Here is a 20,656-nt window from a genome sequence, read left to right on the forward strand (position 1 = left end):
TAATTAAAAAATGTAGTAGGTAATGCATGACTATGTAGTAGTTACAAAAAAAACTAAAAAAAAACCTATATAGTAAGTATTGCATAACTATGTAGTAGTAACTAAAACATTAGATCAAAAATAAACCTTTGTAGTAGGTAATGAAACTGTTCTTAATGTTTTATCTGGAAAGATAAAGGTTTAAATAAAAAAAATGCATAACCATGTGGTAGTTACTATAACAAAAAACTTAAAAAAACAAAAGTATCAGGTAATGCATACATATGTAGTAGTTATTCCAACTTTGTGTACATGATTGTAAAGTGTTACCTTTTTCATTGAGATACATGCTGAGTATATAAAAGTGACTTTTATGTAAATTTCCTTATTTTTATGGATCACTAAAGTCATGGTCGATACCTGAACCACTTAGGCAGTAAGCCTATCCAGCATTTTTAATCATGTATTCAGTGCATAAACTATTCCGATACTGCCAGAATAAGACTTTATAAGATATAATAAGATTTTACAATTTACCTGTAAAGTAGGCCATTTTAGCTGCTCCACCAATACATTTTAGTTTTTGAGTCATGAACAGTCATGTGTTAGCGAAGCTATAGACTCTAGTCCTGTTACCAGAAAGCCTCATACATGCTGAGGTCTTGGAGCTTGAAGGATGTGGGTCTTCAACCTAATGGATGGGGATTCTAATGAAAAGACGCTTATGGTTGCATTATGGGATGTGTAGTATGATGTAGTAGGATCCATTGTTAAGACCAATAGTGAGGATATTTCAGCCTCTGCTCCTGTATAGCTGGCTGCTGGATCTGTGAATTGAGTTATCGGACTTTACAGAAGTGCAACATTAAATCACCGCAGTGCCCCTTTAAAGCTTAGCTAAAACAGAACAAGAGACAGTGTGTTGTAGCAACTGCATTTTTTAATATTTGTAAGATATAAAAGTCTTCATCTTTATCATACAATAACATCTTACGATAAATTTAGTCAAAGGAGGGGGAGCTTTGCCACCAAACAAGAATTATATCACTTTGATCCCTTTTGAGGTAAGACAGCTGGTTCATTGATTATTTAGCTACACAGGTCTCCCCTTCTACACGTTCAGGCTGTTTGGTTTGTTCATGTGTCATCCATGCAATACATTCTGCCTCACCTGTAGGCCCTATAGGCACCCAGCTAGAAGCAGGACCTACCCTTTGAAGCAACTTACAATGAGACACATTCACTCTCCTTTAGGAGGCCTGAATAATAAGAATCAATGGGAAAACCAAATATCATGAATGGGTTTAACACAAGACTAATGTAGACACTACACATTGACGGCAGGTCTGTATAATATTAACTACCTGTGATTTATTTTAATGGGGATCAGAGGCAGTGTTGGAGTGTTTAAATAAAGACCCAGTCAGCCTTTTACATCTCAAAACAGAAGGAGAGACCTGTATGGCATTAAGTTCACAGACAAGTGATGTGCTCAGCGTATCTTTCACTTTTTTTAATCACCACTTTCTTTGGACAAAAAGGGAAAATAAACAACAATCAACAACAAAAGCAGCCAACACAGGAAACAGCATTCAATATGCGTCATCAAAGAAAGACAGTGGAAAAACCAAAAAAAAAAAAAAGAAAGAAAGAAGAATACAAAGCATAACATGCCACATTGTTCCTTTGGGCAAGTTTTCTTTCACAGAAAGCCACCTATTTTACTAGTTTTTTGTAGTAATAAAAATAATAGACATCTCAAATGGTCGCCAGCAGACTGAAGCAGAGAAAAGGGAGAGGAGAGAAAAAGGAAGCCACATGACATCATCACATCGCCGGACCATGCACATGACCCTGCAGCATCCCGCAAGACAGTACACGCACACCCACACACACACAGAAACAAACTGACATTGCAAGTCATGCAACCTACACACAAACGCACTCACGCGCACTCGCACACATACACACATTCCCTGTTAAACAAAATACAAGCCTAGTTTGACATTAAGCAAAACATCAGCATTCGACATTTCCCAGAATCAACATTTTTTTCTGGCTGTACCAAAGCCAAAAAGAGGCATTTATGGCTGAAATGTTTACTATTCATATTAATAATGCTCTCTCAAAAAAATATTTAACAGCAGTTTGGGACAGTACTGTGGTTGTGCGCCGTCGGGCACAGGTTGATTTGGCAGCACAACCGGCAATATAAAGCTTCATCCACTTTACAAAAAGAACGGGAATATACAGACAACAAAAACAAGAGCAGACGGGACAGGCGTGCAGCAAGCTGAATGAGAACCCATCACAGCGACGACAAGAGGAGAAAACTGTCATTGTCACAATCGAAGAAAAAAAAGACGGCTGCATTGACTCTGTGGCAGGTCGTGCACAATCACGCTCACAGACACACTAACACACACACACCCACTCACTCACTCACTCTCGCACACACCCACACAGCACTAACACATCTGCCAAAAAACCTGCACCCTTTTTTTCCTTTTCCTTTTCCTTTTGCACCTCATTGTCCCCCATCCATCGTTTGCTAGTCCAAGGAGATTGACGATTTTGAACTAGGGTGAATGATGGCAGGACCACAATCGGTGTTCCTTGGCTGGTAGAAAGCAAGTGGAGACGCCCAGTGGAGTCCCCAGAGCAAGTTGACTTGGATGGTATAGGAGCCAGGGAGGTGAGGTTTTGGTCAGTCTCTCCAGTGAGCCCCATTGGTTGTTTATGCGAGTCTCTACAGGGAGGTGGAGGGAAGCTTCTTGACACGCCTCTGGGCCAGGAAGGAGCTCTCGATGGGCTTGAGCTCTGGAGTTGGTTGGGAGTTCTTCAGGGCAGAGTAGGTGGCTGCCATCGCACCCTGTTCCAAAAAAAAAAACAGTGCCATGGTGATTGCGGCCTAAGTAATAAACTGTATACATATATAACATGCAGGTGTGAAAAAGAAAGGCATTCAACAGTTATAGTTATTTTAACCAGTTGCGAAAAGTCATTCAAAGCTCCATTGCGCTACTAGTGGTCATTCTGAAATAATAAATAGTAAAATACTGTGCGACTGCTATGTAGGATAATGAAATGTAAAATCAGTTCTTTAACAAGCAGGTAATTCATATCAAATGGCTTGGACAACCCTACTTTAAGTATGATACTTATCAATTGCTGTTTAATAATATTTGAAAAAGTATTCTCTGTTACCTTGACCAGTTTGGGGTCGTGGAGTGGGAGCTGGCTGTTGGGTAGCTTGTCTCTCTGGACAATCCATGGATGTTTGAGGACCTGCCTAGCGGTAAGTCTCTGATGGGGGTCCACATGAAGCATCTTGGACACGAGAGTCTAACAAGGACAAGCACATATAATATTAAATATGAAACTGATATAGGGACGGATGGGGTCAGGAACATCAAGAGAAATAGAGGGTGTCAGTCAGATGTGACGCTCTACCTTGGCAGCATCAGACACTGTGTCCCAGTTGCCTCCAGTCAGACTGAAGTGACCGTTGCCTATCCTGTTCAAGATCTCATTGGGGGTGTCTTCGGGTCCGTTGGCAAACGGGGTACAACTGTTGGAAGAGAGGGAGAGAAATTAAGTATGAAGCAGGGAGGGAAAAAAAGATCTGCTCAAGACAAAAGGTTTAATAATTGATGGTATTCACCCGGCCAGCATAGTGTACAGCAAGACTCCCAGACTCCAGATGTCACATCCTTCATCATAGCCCTGGCGCTTCAACACCTATTAAAAAAAAGAAGTCCAGGATAAACACATTTCATTTTGACGTTTAACACTGATATGTTTAAATTCAACACCAGTCAAGGTTTTAACGATCCAGGTCTGAACAAATTTGAACAATAGCCACGAAGCTTCTGCAAATCCTGACCCTCCAATGTAAGGGAATGAAGTGTGTGTCTCAGCTCACCTCAGGAGCCACAAAGTTAGCGGTGTAGCACGGGGTCATCAGCAGGCCGTTGTTGGCACGCAGCTGCTTAGCGAAGCCAAAGTCACAGATCCTGATGGACTCGGGATTGCCTGACTCGTCTACATAGAGGATGTTGCTGGGCTTCAGGTCTCTGTGCACCACCTGGGGGAAGAAATGCTCATCAGCTAGTGTTTGATGGAAAGATTGTCAGAAATTTTTAATTAAAAATTTTTTTTTACGTAATAGCTGATTTTTGTGTAGATTTTTTGTCCCAAGAAGACACTGCCAATGCGTTATCAAACAACACTGTCAGTGAATTGAGCACACGGAGCCCACCCAGCAATGTTTTCTGTGCTTCATTAGTTGTGTAAGTTTGAATGTAATAAACGTTGTATACACAGTTAGTTTCCATAGTAGGTTTTACCAATGACACAAGTGAGAAAAAAACATCACATGCCTATGTGTCTTAGTATATTTGGTTGGGCTCACCCCCTGTGCGTGCAGGTAATCCACAGTCTTGGTGATGGTGTGAAGAACAGCGCTGGCCTCTCTCTCAGAGAAGAACTTCTGCTTGAGGATCCGATCCAGCAGCTCTCCACCACGCATCAGCTCTGTCACCAGGAACACCTGCTTACCGTTGTCATAAACCTGAGACAGACACACACACCGATCGATGTATCACCAACTGTGGCATTGCATTCGATATATCGTTCCATATAAGTAAGTGTTTTTATACGCACATCCTTCAGTGTTATGATGTTGGGGTGCTGTCCGTATCTTAGTAGAATTTCAATCTCCTCAGAAGGGTCTGTGCTGGTTTTTTCGATCATCTGTCAAATCACAAAAAATAAAAACTGTGACTTGAAGCTCACATTTTAAGACAATTGGGACTTTTTTTAAATTGACATGCCATGTTTGTTCTTTCTCATTTCGGAATCAAGATTCTCACCCAGTTCTCACTAATAAAAAAGTTTGTTTCACACAATTACTGATCTAAAATGACAAAGCCGATGTCATGGTTGTCTGTGTCACTGTACTTTCACAGGACATTGTGTGTGTGTGTGTGTGTGTGTGTGTGTGTGTGTGTGTGTGTGTGTGTGTTCATACCTTGACAGCGTATTCTGTGTTGGTGGCTTTGTGGATACATCTTTTACAGACAGAGAAGGAGCCCATGCCGATGTCTTCCTTCAATACGTAGCCGTCGCTGAACAGCAGGTTCTTCCCGTGTAATTGCTGCAGAGCGAGAGTTGAGGACGAGGTAGAGGGATGTAGGTGTTTTATAGAAAGGACTTAAATCCATTTCTAGCAACAATTTTTCTCTATCTCTATCTCTCTTTCTTTAAAAGACTGCCTCTCAATTTAGCACTCAGTTAATTAGTGCTCCTGCTGTTTCTCTCCCTTCTTCCTTCCAGCCTCAAACACACACATTGTTTCTTTCCTTCTTTCTTTCTTTCTTTCTTTCTTTCTTTCTTTCTTTCTTTCTTTCTTTCTTTCTTTCTTTCTTTCTTTCTTTCTTTCTTTCTTTCTTTCTTTCGTTCTGTCGACAATTGGAATGTGACCTTTGTGAACAATTACCCTGCTATGATATACATCAGTAGTAGTCCTTTAATGAAATACAAGCTATGCCAGTGCTTAGAGATTGAAGAATCCAACACAGTCAAAGTAATGAAATCACTAGATTTTTAGACTTAAATGTCCAAAATCGATTTGGATCTCCTCACAGCTAATTCTAATGAAAAAAAAAATTAAAAAACACATTAAAGCCACTATTTATTCTGACCTGGACGACTGGGTGCGGCTTGGGCTGGGCTGGCTCCAATCCACCGTCCTCATCCAACATAGTCGACGCAATGAAGCTGAAGCCTCGAAAGAGCTGGTGAGCACCGGCACTGGGGGGCACGCCGGGGGAGTCTGGGAAATCATTAGGAAGGGATTAGAAATGTGAGATGTATGCCTTTCCATGTCCCAATTATCCAATGCAATAGCCACACTTTAAACCCTAAGTATTTGTTTAAAATGAAGTGTTATTGCATCTTAATGGTGCTGGCATTCCAATTGTGAACATTCCGCTGTGGATTCTGACCTTTAGGGGTGCGGGAGGTGAACTCGGAGTCAAAGTAGAAGGTGTCGTCGGGCCGTGCCACCGCCGGTCTGAACGGAGGCTTCAGCTCTTTTCTGAAGAGTTTCTGGAAGGAATAAAAGGACTTTCATTCCCAAAATACTGTACAGTTGACTGTTTTTTCTTCTTCTAAACAATTATCTTCCGGTTATATGTTTTACTGTGCATCATGTATTAAGATTCCCTTTAACCGTCAGACACTCACGTTCCAGTCTATGGTGGAGAAGAAACCATGCCGTTTGATTTCCTCTGCACCATCGGCACCAGATCCTATAGTAAAAAAAAAAAAAAAAATAAAAGAATGGTACATATATGAAGAAACAGAGAGATAGGCAAAAGAGCGTATATATGTGACCATTCGTACAAGTCATGTTCATAGGTTGACACTAACCCAGTCTGTTGGAAGGGTTCCTCTTGAACAAAGCCCTGAGAAGAGACTGGGCCTCTGTACTCAGGAACTGTGGCATTCCCAGACGCGCCCTGCAGGGAGAGACAGAGCTCAAATTATTTTGGCCAGATATCAACAGAGGCATTTTGAATAGCAGCAGTGTGCGGCAAAGGCCTTCTGAGATGTAGGGTGTATACTTACTTCAGAATTAAGCCCATAGTCTCTTTGCGGTCCTTCCCTTGAAACGGCAGCGCTCCAGTCAACATCTCAAACTGGGAGACAGAAAACACACAACTGTAATCGTATGTATACAAACATACATTCATACATGGAGCCGAATGTTGCCACTTACCATTAGTACTCCAAATGACCACCAGTCCGCACTGTGGATGTGTCCCTGCCTGTTCACGACCTCCGGTGCCATGTACTCCACAGTACCACAGAAGGAATAAGCTTTCTTTTCATTATCAACGGCTTCTTTACACAAACCGAAATCTGAAAGACACACACACACACACACACACACACACACACAGTCAGCACATAACTCAACAGCATGAGAGTGTAGCAGCATTCTGTGATGGGCTACTGTTGTCTGTTATTCTGACTTATTTACAGTCTGCTACGACTAATATGCATAGTTTATGGGCATTCAACCTTCTGAAGCTTCATCAGTGTGACTTGTTATATTGCCTGGTGAGGTCACCTCTAGTTCAATGTTGGCTCGACCCCGCGGGGTTAATAAATTGCAGTGATTAAGGATGACGACAGAGAAGATAAAGTGTAATAATTAACTCGAGGAAGATGTACGGACGCATATGCAGATATCTGGAGTCCAGAAGATAAGGCTGTGTGAGTAATGAAGGTCAAAGGAGGTGGAGGAGCAGAAAGTGTGTGCGTGTGTGTGTGTGTGTGTGTGTGTGTGTGTGTGTAAGGAGAAGGAGACTCACCTGTGAGTTTGATATGTCCCTCCTCATCCAGGAGAATGCTAAAAAGAAGAAAAAAGGAAAAAGACTGTCAAATGTTTAAAATAGAATTGTGCAAGGCATTGAAAAATGTGTGAACATACATTTCATGAAAACATCACGTGCACTGCACATTCTGCTGGTTATCACTGGCAAAGTACAATAATTTTTTTTTTTTTTTTTAGATTTCTTTATTTAAAAAGGGACAGCGCACATTACTTACTACTTCACCGGTTTGAATATGAAGGTGTATTGAATTCTGAGATCCTATGTAGTATAAATGTGCAAAAAAAAAGAAAAATCGGTTCATCCTAGCCTGAGAAAAGGCAGAAAGAGTGTTTTTTTAACCCTATATTTCTCTTTCTCGTGACATCACAGAAAGAGAAATATAGGGTTAAAAAAAAACGTACTTTGTAAATATTAGTGTGATGTCACAGTAAAAGACATCACAGTAATATTTACAAAGAAAGTTTTTTTTTGGCTTTGGCTATCCAAACAGCATGTTTCATCAAATATGCATTTGTTTAAACCATGTTTCTTTGCCTTCAGTGTGTCCATTTGCTCTTACTTTTCAGGTTTGAGGTCCCTGTAAATGATGCCCAGGCTGTGGAGATGGTCCAGTCCTAATGCCAGCTCTGCTAGATAAAACTTCACATCCTCCTCTGTGAACATCACCTTGGGGAGGAGGAGAGAGAATAGCATTTAATTTAGTGATGGAATCGAGATAAACTAGATAAAAACTTGTGTCATGCTTGGACTTATGACTGTAGGAAAGAAAGTCTGACTTTAGGCCAGCCCCAAAAAAAGATTAAAATCTAATGAATCCCTCTAACCTCTTTGGAGAGTCTGGTGAAGAGATCTCCTCCTCTGAGAAAGTCCAGGATCAAGTACAACTTCCCTTCAGTCTGGAATGCTACAAACACACACACAAGTTTCAATCAAATCTGAGTCAATGGTAAATCAGTGGACATGACTGTGGAAAAGAACATCTGAAATTTAAAGCAATATCATGACACCAGCAGATCCATTGAAAACTTTGGAACTTACCATAGTGCAGTTTGACAACAAATGGGTGATTGACGTCTGCCAGGATGTCCCTCTCCATCTTGGTTCTCACACGGTCTCTCACTGGAAGACAAATAATAGCACTGAGTTAAGCGTTGTCTGTGTAAAATGTCTAATATCTGCAGCACTATATAAAAGCTATCTGATTATAATGTAAAAGAAGAACAAAACTAAAAACTAATGTGCAGTAGACAGTGTCACTGGTGTGCACGTAGCAAATTGATGAGTTGCCTTTTGCTGTTAAATCAATAAGTTTCACAGTTCCTTTCCGACTGAATGGCAAGTAAAATTAATCCAGTCCTACGCTCCTACACTGCAGCTTGTGCCAAGAGCTTGTGCCAACAAAAACATAATTCAAAAGATGCAAATCAAATCTGTACACCTGCACTCTTAGATCTAACCACATCATTTCACTGTGCGAACAAATCTGATGGCCCGATGTTTATCAAGAGATTTACACTACCCGTGTGCAAAAAAAAAAAAAATTACTCTGCAAGCTGTGGTGGTGGTCTTGTACTGGAAGTAGTTTTCTGTCATTTACAGGAAAAGCAAACCCACCCCACTCCCTTACATGAAACTGAGGGTACCGTCACTTGAAAACAAACCATGAAAATGAACACAGAAGTTAAAGAGAAAGTCTATTGAAATGATCCTGAACATGGAACAAAGAACAATACAGGGTTTTAACAACTACTTAGTTATTTTCATATATATAAATCTGTAGAATTATTCATTTTTAGATGATTGGTCAATTAAATGTTAGAAAATAGTAAAACATGTTCTTGGCTATTGTTTGAGGTAACACCTTCAAATCGACTCATTTGTCTGATAAAGAACCCAAAAGTATTAAGATTTGAGACGTTTACACTTCACTACAATTTGTGCAATAATAAGGGAATATTTACGCCATATGTCATATGCTCCCTCCCTCTACCAGAACATAGTGTCAGATCTCTTGCACCTGATGGTGCGTTCTAGGACAGGTTTCCAAAGTCATCAATTGGGGTCAGGAAAGGTTATGAAGGGTTCTATTTTTCATCAAAAGCCTTCTTTTTATTCTATCCCACACAGTCTACTGTGGTCCTAGGCTAGCGTACCTTTCAGCGTGGCCTTCTTGAGGACCTTCATGGCATAGAGCTGGTTGGCATCAGGCTCGGTCACCTTTCGCACCAGGAAGACCTGCATTAGGCAGAACACAAACAACACTAAGATAACCTGTTATATCAGATGAGGCTTTGAGCGCCTGAGTGGAGCAGAGACGGTGGCTGTGAGTGTGAGTGTGAGTGTGAGCAGTAGCGGCCTTAGCTATGTTTCAACCCATTCAATTGAATGGGGCCCCGCCCTCTGGGGGGCCCCCAAGCCCCCCCTAAAATTTTTTTTTTTTTTTTTTTTGATAAATAATTCTTGAGCAGGCTACCGGGCCCTAGGCCTCATAGTAACTTTTCATGTTGCATTGTCAAAGGGCTCAGTCACTCATGTCAATAACAGGGTCCAAAAAGGAATAAGCCTAAATATAAGGAAATAAATCATCATGGGCCCCTCAACTAGTAGGGGAGAAATACAAAAGCATAAGAAAACAGCATTAGTAGCTCTGTCTAAGGGGCTTCATGATGAGCCTTTAGGGCCCCCACACACATACAGGAATACGATTTCTATGTGTAAATTCTATGCTGTTCATAAAAAGTAGCTATCCACCCTGTATCTGTTGAAATGAGTCTCTCCATCATAGAACATGAGTCTGCAGACCAATCTACTGTACTGTTTTTACAGTAGCAGAGTAAAGAGTGCTGCCTGATTAAGAAAAATCTGAAAAATAATGTTCCTGCTGCATCTCAGGATTTGATATAGCCTCTAAATTTTCCCCTCAAAGTGCACCAGATTGATAGCCTGGCATTCCCAGACCTGCCACTAGGCGCTGGCAAATTAAATTTGCTGCGCGTGTTGGTCTGGAGACGCTCCGTTGAAGCTTATCAAGACTACCAGAAATCTGGTATAACGTTTCAATTGGTTCTATCTAATATGGGCGCGCCAGAGCCCTTTATATGGTGCTCTGGGGAGGACGTAACCGGATGACGACAGTGACGTGCATGCGACGTCGAAGCTGTGATAGTAAACATCAAAGATGGCTGCGGATATGTTGTGTGAGTTTGAGACTGCTTTGGCCTCGACCCTTAACGAATTGGAAGACGGGACTCATAGCTTTCACTAGCAAGTAAGTGGAATGTTCTGTTTTGCCGACCGACAACGGCAAACGTTTAATTGAACAGTTTAACAGCTGTTCGCTAAACGAACGGGGCTTACGTCACTTGTGCATCGCTCTGATTGGTTGTAGTGCTATCCAACTGCGTGCAGTGGCATTTGAAATGCACGAGTAGGAGCCGCCCCTAGAGTTGGAAATTACTATTGATCGTCGCCAGACCCTCTATCGTTCAAGATATCAGGGTCAGGATTTCCAGGCTACCAGATTGATGCATTTTAATTCAAAAGGCACACATTTTCTTCCGGGGGGGATGCCCCCGGACCCCCCAACAAGGACCAGGGTCCCTCCCACAGTATCCCTAAATCATGTGAGAAAAACTGACTTCATTAATATGTTTTTACCATTAATTGTATATGTGCTGAAAAGTCAGTGTACCGGACTGGATAGGTAGGAGTGGGGGGGCCCTTTAAGAGTCTGCACCCAGTGGCCCATCATCTCATAAAACTCTACAATCTGTTTTCTTTTTGCGGAAAGCATGCACAAGCATGCACAAGAAATATGTATTAAAAAAAATAAAAATAAAATTAAGATTAAGATTTTTTTTTTTTCAAGAAAATACAAAAAAAGTGGGGGGCCCCACACTAGGTCTTGAATGGGGCCCCCAGATCGTTAAGGCCGCCGCTGAGTGTGAGTGTGAATGTGTGTGTGTGTGTGTGTGTGAGAGAGAGAGATTGTGAGAGTGAGTGTGAGTGTGTCACCTTGCCAAAGGATCCCTGTCCCAAAACTTTGAGCAGCTCAAACTGAGAGGCATCAGCCTTCTCTGAGCCCTCCTTGACCAAATGGGTGATGTTGATCTCCTTGATATCTCCATCTTCCTGCAGAGAGGGAAACAAACAGGACAGGAAAAGAGTCATAAACCAGTTGACAAAAACACAACAAATGGTTGAAAACAACAAGGAAACGGTATGTGTTTGTAAAGATTCTGCAGAGGTCAGAAAATGTCAGGAATTGTTTTTCTGTGCAAAGAGAGCAGGTCTTTAAAAAAGGTATGAGTCCTGTTGTAAATAGCAGCCTATCGAAATAAAACTTCTCAGAAAGAGGAAGCATGGTCAAAAGTGAGAGGCTTGTGTAAGAATGAGCCATCACACCCAATGGTACTAGTCATTGTGTGTTTTAAAATAGTGTCTAAAAAAAACCACGGTGACAGCACCATGACAAGAAGCGAATGACAGTAATTTGAAACAGTGCAACACACACACACACACACCCCTCCAGTGGTATATTTTCATGTTTTAAACCACAAGTTTTCAAACCTCAAGAGGCTTCTAAGACAACTTCTCTTATTCTTTACTGGGTGGAGCAGTGATGCTACAGAGGGCTCCACAACACTCTGTGCTGACCTGGTGTTAACCTGACCTTAACCACAACTCATACAACACCCAGCAGAAAAGCATCAAAGCATAACCAGCAAACAACAACAACAACAATTCCCTTTTTAGAGGCAGTTCTTTTCAGTTCTCTGTACTCATAATCCCCTGAGTTTTACGCTCTAGGTCGTCAGCAGGGCACCCAGCACTATAGTGACCCAGCAGGGAGCATTTCAAAAATTAAACAGTGATGTAGGTGGGGGAACTTTTAATGTTTTATTTGATTTTGTACTTCAACCCAGGAGATTCACGGCTACAGTTAACTTTTTGAAAGTATGTTCTACTATAAGTAAGTCAGAGCAAAATTCTCAGGGTTTTCCCTTGAATTTGTCCTCTGCAGACACCAGATGCAATCCAACCATTACCATGCACATGGAGTAATAGAGAAACCGTTGTAATGTATGTGACCCAAGCTCAATGCTCAAAAGACACATTAAATGGGGGCGCCCTTAGCTCAGTTGGTAGGGCGTCCCCCCCATGGGCCAGCAGCGGACCCGGGTTCGATTCCAGCCCGCGGTCGTCCTCTGCATGTCACTCCCCTCAGTGCCCCATTTCAACTCTGTCTCTACACTATCAATAAAGCATAAAAATGCCAAAACATTTTCTTCAAAAGACACATCAAAAGTTGCAATGCACTTGTTGTAGAATAGAAATAAATAAATAAAATGTTTACTCAAAAAAATCAAAAGAAAAGATGGCTAATTACTGTAGTAGCAGTGGTTTAAAGAAAAAATACAAATTTGCTAGAGCCATATCTGCAGCGTGTTTTCACCCTTTGGATTCTTCAGACATAATAAGCCGTTAAAATGCCATGGTGGCTTTCCTGTGGAACTTGCGATAGTCATTTGTCAATCAACGAAATGTCAGATTCGGAAAATAATCATAAGTTGCGAGCCTCAACTAAATAATTGATCTATTGATAACAGCAAAGCCTGTTTAAATAAAATGGATTTAAACAGCACACTGCAAACAGCCAAGACCACAGGCCACTGCAGCAGCTTGGGACTTTATTTGACAACAGGAAACCATAGTTGGTTGAGCTTGCTTTCGGCTGCACCTCGACTCTAAAACAACCAGCGATAACAGCAAAACACTGAGCCTCTGCTGCACTTGGCAGCGTTAATAAATCCAACTTCTTGACTTGACAACACTACGCCACATAACAGCTCTCTGGCGACTACTTAAGGATACATCAAGATGCCAACATGAGGAGGGAATCACTTTACCGTCCAGGGGTTCCTCGGTGCAGGTAAAGTGTCGGTGCTGTTGCCCGTAGCAGCTGTTGCCAAGGCTTTGTTCTTTTTGGACAGGTAGAGGGTCAGAAAGCGGCTCAGGATGAACTTTTTCTTTTCCTTCTCCATCTCTCAGCATTGCCCCAACTTCTGCTTCATCATGCTATCCACGTCCATAACACCGCCACGCTATACCTCACATAGTAACCCTCAACTCATCTCTGCACAAGCACACCTTAGACCCAGTCGTGCACTAATGTCAGTTTTCTTTTTTCGATTGACAGCAAAGTAAATACCTTTTATCTATTCATCTTAATTTTCTCTTCCATTACCTCCCTTCCTCTCTCTCTGTCTGTCTGTGTAGGTCTGATTAGCCCTGTGTGTTCTCAGTGACTGACTGCAGCTGAAGTGAACTGGAACCTATAGCGGGCAGGAAGGAAGAGCCTGCTCATATTCTCACAGTCCTGCACCCAACAAGTCACACATGTGGGCACACACACACACACACACACACACACACACACACACACACACACACACACACACACACACACACACACACACACACACACACACACACACACACACACACACACACACACACACACACACACACACACACACACACACACACACACACACACACACACACACACACACACACACACACACACACACACACACACAAAATAGTGTTTTTCTTCAGCCCTAGTAGAAAAAGTAAAACATTCATGTCACAACATGTTGAGTTTTCTTAGTTTTTTTTCTACCAACATGGTTTGACTCCAAACCCCCAGGTCTATGCTTCTTCATTTTACCCATAATTCCACAGGGTAGAAGCTAGAGGAAGGGTGTAGGAGGGTTCACTCAGGATGAGGTGTATGTCCCCTTTAAGTGTCAACGCGGCGACTCTGTGCCTGTGGATGACAGAGATTTTCCTTCCCGGCATGTCCCGCTCTTCCCTCTCATAATAGTCTATTCCTGCTCACCCTGTCCCTTAGAACATATCTCCCTCTCTCTCCATCTCTCTGTGTCAGTAGTCCTAAAGTGCCCTCTCACTCTCTTTCTTCCCTCCATCTCCCTCGTTATTGCTCTTTAAGCAGAAAATACCCCCTTAGCGAATAGGCCATTACACATTGATATAAACACAGAGCATGACTCCTCTCTTGATGAAACGGAAGCACAATTATGCTGTCGGCAGACCTTCTCACCAACACCTCACTGAGTACACACTGCATTGCATACGATGCTCAGGGAAAAGGTTGAAGGTGATAGGGGCAGTGGATAAAATAAGCAGCATAAAGATTGAGTGGACGACTCGGCTTAGCTGCAGATTTGCCCGATATGAAGCAGCAGCTGGGTGAACGGTCAGAGCTTACCTGGGCAGCTCTTATATTGGCAAAGTCTCTCTCTATCCAGGCGATTTGACATACGTTCTGTGGGGGGGATAGTTGTGTTGGAATAGACAAGTTAACATAGGAACTCACTTGGCTTTGAATTAAATAAATGTCAATACAGAAAGATTTCCCCCCTTTTACAGGAATACAGATGTGCGGCACACACACACACACACACACACACACACACACACACACACACACACACACACACACACACACACACACACACACACACACACACACACACACACACACACACACACACACACACACACACACACACACACACACACACACACACACACACACACACACACACACACACACACAGAGGGGGGTAGAAAGGGCAACCTAAACTAGTGACAGGAAACCTCTCTTCCCTCCTAGTTCTGAGTTCCTCTTTTCTCGAACCGATCTCATTTCCTTCCTGCTTGATCATTGAAACATGTTTCTGCAGTGGGGAGGCTAGATAAAAGAATTTTGCATTTTCACCCGACTTATCTGACTAATCACAGCTGAAGGTGCTGGCACTGTCCACAATCTAAAGAATTCAGACAAGCACAGACAACCCTTGTGTTTAAGAATTTAACGGCCTCGTCATTTCCTTGAAAATCAATTCCATGTCTTGCCGAATGAACAAACACGTTTTGAGTTTTTCAATGAACAAGCTAAACTAACCATCTAAAATGTGTTCAGGGTTAGAGGAGGTAAAGGCTGAAAACGTCCTCATTGGTTTACTTGCATTTCGCAGCTCAAGACAAGAAACGAGAAAACCCCTTCCTCTCACCCAAAAATATCACAGACACACACAGACACACACACGGCTGCCTGAAGATTTGGGCTATCAAAACCCATTTGAAAAAAGCTTTCACTTGCCTCTTTTGCGCGAGTTTTGGTGCGGAATAATAGCCTCCACATGTCTGTGTCCAGATAGTTCCATGTCACTTGTGTCTGTGACACTCACTGTCTTACTAATACACAGCCTCTGTGTCAGAGTTGGCCAACAATTTCTGTATGCAACAAGGACAGAGATAAAAATCCACACACACACACACACACACACACACACACACACACACACAGAAGCGAATTTAGAAAAATTAATAGTAGCAGCAAACAAGGAAGTGGCTTACGGGAAGCTATTTCTCATTGGACGAAACAAAAGCAGGACCAGGGAGAGGGACAGAGAAAAAAAGACACTGTCTGAGGCAGTTGAGCCGGCTGTTCTGTACTGCTGCAACACTTTGACGTGAAGTAGAAGAGAAAAAAATAACTGATTCCCCTTGCATAAATAGGCACTCTGTGTGATTACACAGGCCTCTGCTGGCAACCACAGGAGTTCCCAGTGTAGGGGAGGAAATTGACTGCATGCTGATAAAAAAAAAAAAGCTTGACTGAAATCTAGAATGACAATCCTGTTTGAAGATTTTGCATTTTCATTTGGAATCTGATACGGCTAAACCAAGAAGTCTTCTGTGCAATAAACCTGTAAGACAAGGTTCTTGAAAAATACATGATTTTTCACTAGGCAATCTAACTAAAACAACCCTTGATTGTAATTTAAAGTTGCATTTGAGTCTGCACTTGCACCTTCAGTAACAACAACTAGAAAGCAGTAGCACCTTCAGTACGGGAACAACAGACATGGTGCAATGCTCTTTGATGAACACAAGGGGCCACTGCAGGTCTACAGCCATGCCCTGTGGCCAGTCATCCAAAAAAAAAAAGAGAGCTCCTGAGACTTTAGCCAAGTAAGGGCATGTTCACATTGTTTGCTCAAGCCTCCTCCAAAGCTCACTGTTGATTCTGACAATCAATCACAGCAGAGGGAGACTGAAGGGCAGGACAGAGAGGGAGAGCGAAGGTGCTTAAGCCCCACAACAGCCCGGCTTTTCAAAGTGTCTCAAAACAGTACACACTGGAGCCTTAAGTTGCTCCATATAATTAGGAAGTTTTCAAGAGAGACCCATTAAGAAGACTGGATGTGGTAATGGAGAGACAAACAAACGCTGTCAACATGGCACCAATAAGTTTATTCAGACGGTGAGCTAAGTTGACAATGACACTATTTGTCTCCATGTCTCTCTCTCTCTCTCTCTCTTTCTGTAGCCTCCCCCTTTTTCCTGAAAAAAAAGAGCAGCAGCACCTGCACGTTTTCAAATGCATGACAGCTCGGACATTCGGAGCAGAGAGGAGAAAAAGAGTAGACTAGTGTACATGGAGGGAGACAGAGCAGTCTAAACATCCATCCAACCAACCGTGGTTCAGTCTCATTACTATGAAAACAAATATCCTTCACTACACTACAAAAAAACACACACACACACACACACACACACACACACACACACACACACACACACACACACACACACACACACACACACACACACACACACACACACACACACACACACACACACCAGCGCTTCTTAGACCATGACATCACTTTTTTTTTTACATAAATAGAACTCATGAGAAAAGTGACTCTTAAAAATCAAACCCCCCAAAAAACTGAGAATATGCATAATATTTTTAGGAAAAACTTAAAAAAAAAAAAAAAAAAAAAAAAAAAATTAAAAAAATCCCTAATAAGTCATGGCTAGTGGTTTTATTATAAAACCCTGTCGATTCACCAATCTATCAATTGACTTATCAATCAATCCAATACTTTAAACCCTTTATGAGGGTAATAATACAACAATAATACAACTTTGTGATGTATTATCCTTTCCAGAGAAACAGCTTGAGGTAAATTCTAGTCTAGAGTTAACAAAAATTTGTTTTTTTTGTGTTTGAGATTATCCATACACTTGTGCCTTTGTCTGCAGGCAGAGACCTAAATAAGTCAGTTCAGAGACTGGAATGTCTCTCTGCTTTTTATCAGTTTGAAGCCTCAGCAGCCTCGGCTTTGAGGGCTGGTACCATAGAGTGCGGCTTTATTTTGGAAGGCAGGGGAAAAGGTGGACAGAGAGAGGGACAGTTATGGGGATGGACATTCACCCAGTCCAGGTGGAATCCTCAGACATCCCTTAACAGTGCTTTAATACAAGTTTAGCCTTGGGGGCAGGCAGTGGGAGAGCAGATTTAAGAGAATGTCAAAAAAACAGAGGACAAAATGATGAGAAAAATAAATAAATCAGGTTCAAGCAGGCAGACTAGCTCAAAGTCTTTCCAAGAACAAAGAGCTGGCAGCCCTGCCAAGACTTGTAGTCATAATCCCTCACTACGTGATTGATGAATGTGATTATCTCTGTCTATGCCAGTGAGGCTGCTGCTTTCACATAGAAAGATCTGAGACAAGATCTGCTTCATTTACAAGACATGACTTTCTTTTTGAATGGTAGAAAAAGAAACAGCATTGATATGAGGTTTGAGTGTGGAATCAATTCACACGTTGTCTCACACGATTAGTTAACATGTTTTGACCCTTGACCTCCCTTGGTGGAGGGCCCTGCAGGGGTTAATACCCATCCTCTCCATCCCATCTGCTCATCCAACTACATCCCCGACACACACACACACACACACACACACACACACACACACACACACACACACACACACACACACACACACACACACACACACACACACACACACACACACACACACACACACACACACACACACACACACACACACACACACACACACACACACACACACACACAGATTTGTAAAAAAATAAAGAAAAGAAAGAAACATAACACTATATTACACTGACCCAACCTTACAATACACTGCACCATGTGGAATATCGTTGAGTGACACCAGCAAAAGGTTAGAGATCAAGAAGTCTCCGGCTGGCACGGATGCTGGTTTTTATTTTTAGCATTTCATCCAATGCCATTGGCAAGTTAAGGGCGGATGTAACAGGAAGTGCACCAGAAGTTAGCACAGGATTAGCACGGATGCTACAGGAAGTCCTGTGTCGGCACCTTGAATATTAATAGCAAAAGAGATGGATAGAGGTAACATGATAGGCAGTTCAGCGCTGGGCCAGTTGACATGAAGGAGAGAAAAAGAAAAGATGATAAGAAATGGCAGGGAGGGGGAGTATGAGGGAATACAGGATGAGACAGAGGAAGAAATGAAAGAGTGGATGCTGGTGATGTATACCGTATACATACAATGAGGTCATCGCAGCTGTAGCTGAGCTGGCTGACTGCGGTGGAAATGCAAAGCACTCTACATCACCATGTTCAGAACGCAGAGCAGAAACAAGAGGGTACAACCCAGAAACAACGCCTGAGCTTTTCGTTACTCGCACATCAGCCGTCGGACCAGTCTAGAATAGCAGCTTCATATCTTCCTGCTTCCTCCCTCTGTCCTAAAATATCAACGCGACCACTCACCAATAAAACACACACACACACACACAAGTTAATGGTCTCCTCTTACTTCATTATAGCGTTTGATAGTTCATAAAAGGAAGATTTGCATGATCTTAAGGGATAATGATTGTATGTTTGAATTGTAGCTACGATCCAAGTTTAAACTGAGCAGGATCAGATAAAGCAAAATGTCATTCTGACATTCAGGTGTCAGTATGGCATGGAGGTGCCAAACGCCAAAATTGGTTTAATAAACTAAAGTTAAATACATTGGTTGGAAGAACTTGATCATTGTTGTTGTTACTGGTACTTTTGCATTTGCCCAACTGAATATGATACTGCTGCCATGGCAACAAGGGTCAAAGGCTGTATTGCTCCTGGGGGCAACAATGCAAACTGCTGAGGCAGCGAGTCAGATGAAAAGGGAAAAACAATAATATAAAGCAGAAACAGGCAAATGCAAGGCGGAGGAGAGGACAAGTTATGACCAAAAACAATGGCATAAATAATCCAGATCCAGGCACTAAAGGTTGGTTTCAAGAACATAAAAAGGCCTTTAATGCTCTGGGCAAGAAACATTCAAAGTGAGCCAACGTGCGTCGGCTTGAGCTTTCTTCAGGGTGTAGTGACAAAGACAGACAAAGAAAGTGATTATAGCTTGCAGTTTATGTTAGTTATTTTGAAACATAATAGACGGAATAACATGCGGCATCAAGGCCATCGTTTTATTAATCAAACAATGTCACCTACACAACTACTAACAGAAAATGGCAATATGGATTTGTGAAAAAAAACTAAAGAATGTTTTTGTGAATGGATGCAGTGGTCTGTTTAAAAAGGGAAAGGTCTCTGATAGTAAGACAGAGAAAAACACAGCAACCTTGAGTGCCTGGATCTGGATTATTCATGCCATTAAATTGGTCCTGAGTCTTCCTCTCCTTTATCAACTTCATTCCCTTCCATGAGCAGTAGTGGTTTGATGGAAACCAGAATCGCGCCCGCCACTCCTTTCTTAGACAAATTCAAGACTTTGATGGAAAAAAACATATCATCAAATGGAAATATAAACAGCTCTGGAAAAAAATACGAGACTACTCTAAATGTTTTAGTATTTATAGGCATATGTTTAATTATTTTTTATTTTATAACCTTTATTTATACAGGTATATCCCATTGAGACAGAAGACTCTTTTGCAAGGGAGACCTGTTTTCCTTTCCCACGTTACCATTTACACACATTCATACACCGATGGCAGGCTAACTATCGACATTCACACGAGGCAAGGTGGGTTAAGAGTCTCGCCCAAGGACACATCAACTATGACACAGGTGGCAGGGTGGGGATCGAACCTCCAACCCTTTGATCATCGGCCAACCAGCTCTACCAACTGAGCCACAGTCGCCCCAGTAGAATTAACTTTTTGGTTTCATGATATAAACTACTGAAAACATTTCTACAAATTCCAATAGATTTTTTGTCATTAAGAGCATTTTCAATAAGTAATGTAGAGATGAAGATTTAAGAAAAATCAAGACTAGTCTCTTAATTTTTTCCGGAGCTGTATATATATATATATATATATATATATATATATATATATATATATATATATATATAT

At 41.8% G+C, this 20,656-nt stretch overlaps 1 protein-coding gene across 2 annotated transcripts in view; it reads right to left on the reverse strand.

Annotated features, from left to right (window-relative positions):
• Positions 1 to 908: 908 nt before the first annotated feature.
• The window catches only part of rps6ka1 (ribosomal protein S6 kinase a, polypeptide 1), a gene marked incomplete at its 5' end in the record, with an annotated part of 51,386 nt that continues 31,638 nt past the window's right edge, over positions 909 to 20,656 (reverse strand). For both annotated transcript variants that reach the window (XM_080043052.1, XM_080043051.1), the window contains 20 exons: positions 909 to 2,851; positions 3,187 to 3,324; positions 3,433 to 3,550; positions 3,644 to 3,720; positions 3,905 to 4,066; positions 4,394 to 4,552; positions 4,645 to 4,734; positions 5,012 to 5,137; positions 5,685 to 5,815; positions 5,988 to 6,090; positions 6,229 to 6,293; positions 6,415 to 6,503; positions 6,613 to 6,683; positions 6,764 to 6,906; positions 7,362 to 7,399; positions 7,945 to 8,051; positions 8,210 to 8,289; positions 8,424 to 8,504; positions 9,539 to 9,620; positions 11,400 to 11,516. In XM_080043052.1, the coding sequence (XP_079899178.1) occupies positions 2,729 to 2,851; positions 3,187 to 3,324; positions 3,433 to 3,550; positions 3,644 to 3,720; positions 3,905 to 4,066; positions 4,394 to 4,552; positions 4,645 to 4,734; positions 5,012 to 5,137; positions 5,685 to 5,815; positions 5,988 to 6,090; positions 6,229 to 6,293; positions 6,415 to 6,503; positions 6,613 to 6,683; positions 6,764 to 6,906; positions 7,362 to 7,399; positions 7,945 to 8,051; positions 8,210 to 8,289; positions 8,424 to 8,504; positions 9,539 to 9,620; positions 11,400 to 11,516 (2,100 nt within the window). In that variant the 3' untranslated portion in view covers positions 909 to 2,728. The remainder of the gene's footprint in view (positions 2,852 to 3,186; positions 3,325 to 3,432; positions 3,551 to 3,643; positions 3,721 to 3,904; positions 4,067 to 4,393; positions 4,553 to 4,644; positions 4,735 to 5,011; positions 5,138 to 5,684; positions 5,816 to 5,987; positions 6,091 to 6,228; positions 6,294 to 6,414; positions 6,504 to 6,612; positions 6,684 to 6,763; positions 6,907 to 7,361; positions 7,400 to 7,944; positions 8,052 to 8,209; positions 8,290 to 8,423; positions 8,505 to 9,538; positions 9,621 to 11,399; positions 11,517 to 20,656) is intronic.

Source organism: Ammodytes marinus, assembly GCF_949987685.1.
Source record: "Ammodytes marinus genome assembly, chromosome: 15".
Classification (NCBI taxonomy): Eukaryota; Metazoa; Chordata; class Actinopteri; order Uranoscopiformes; family Ammodytidae; genus Ammodytes; species Ammodytes marinus.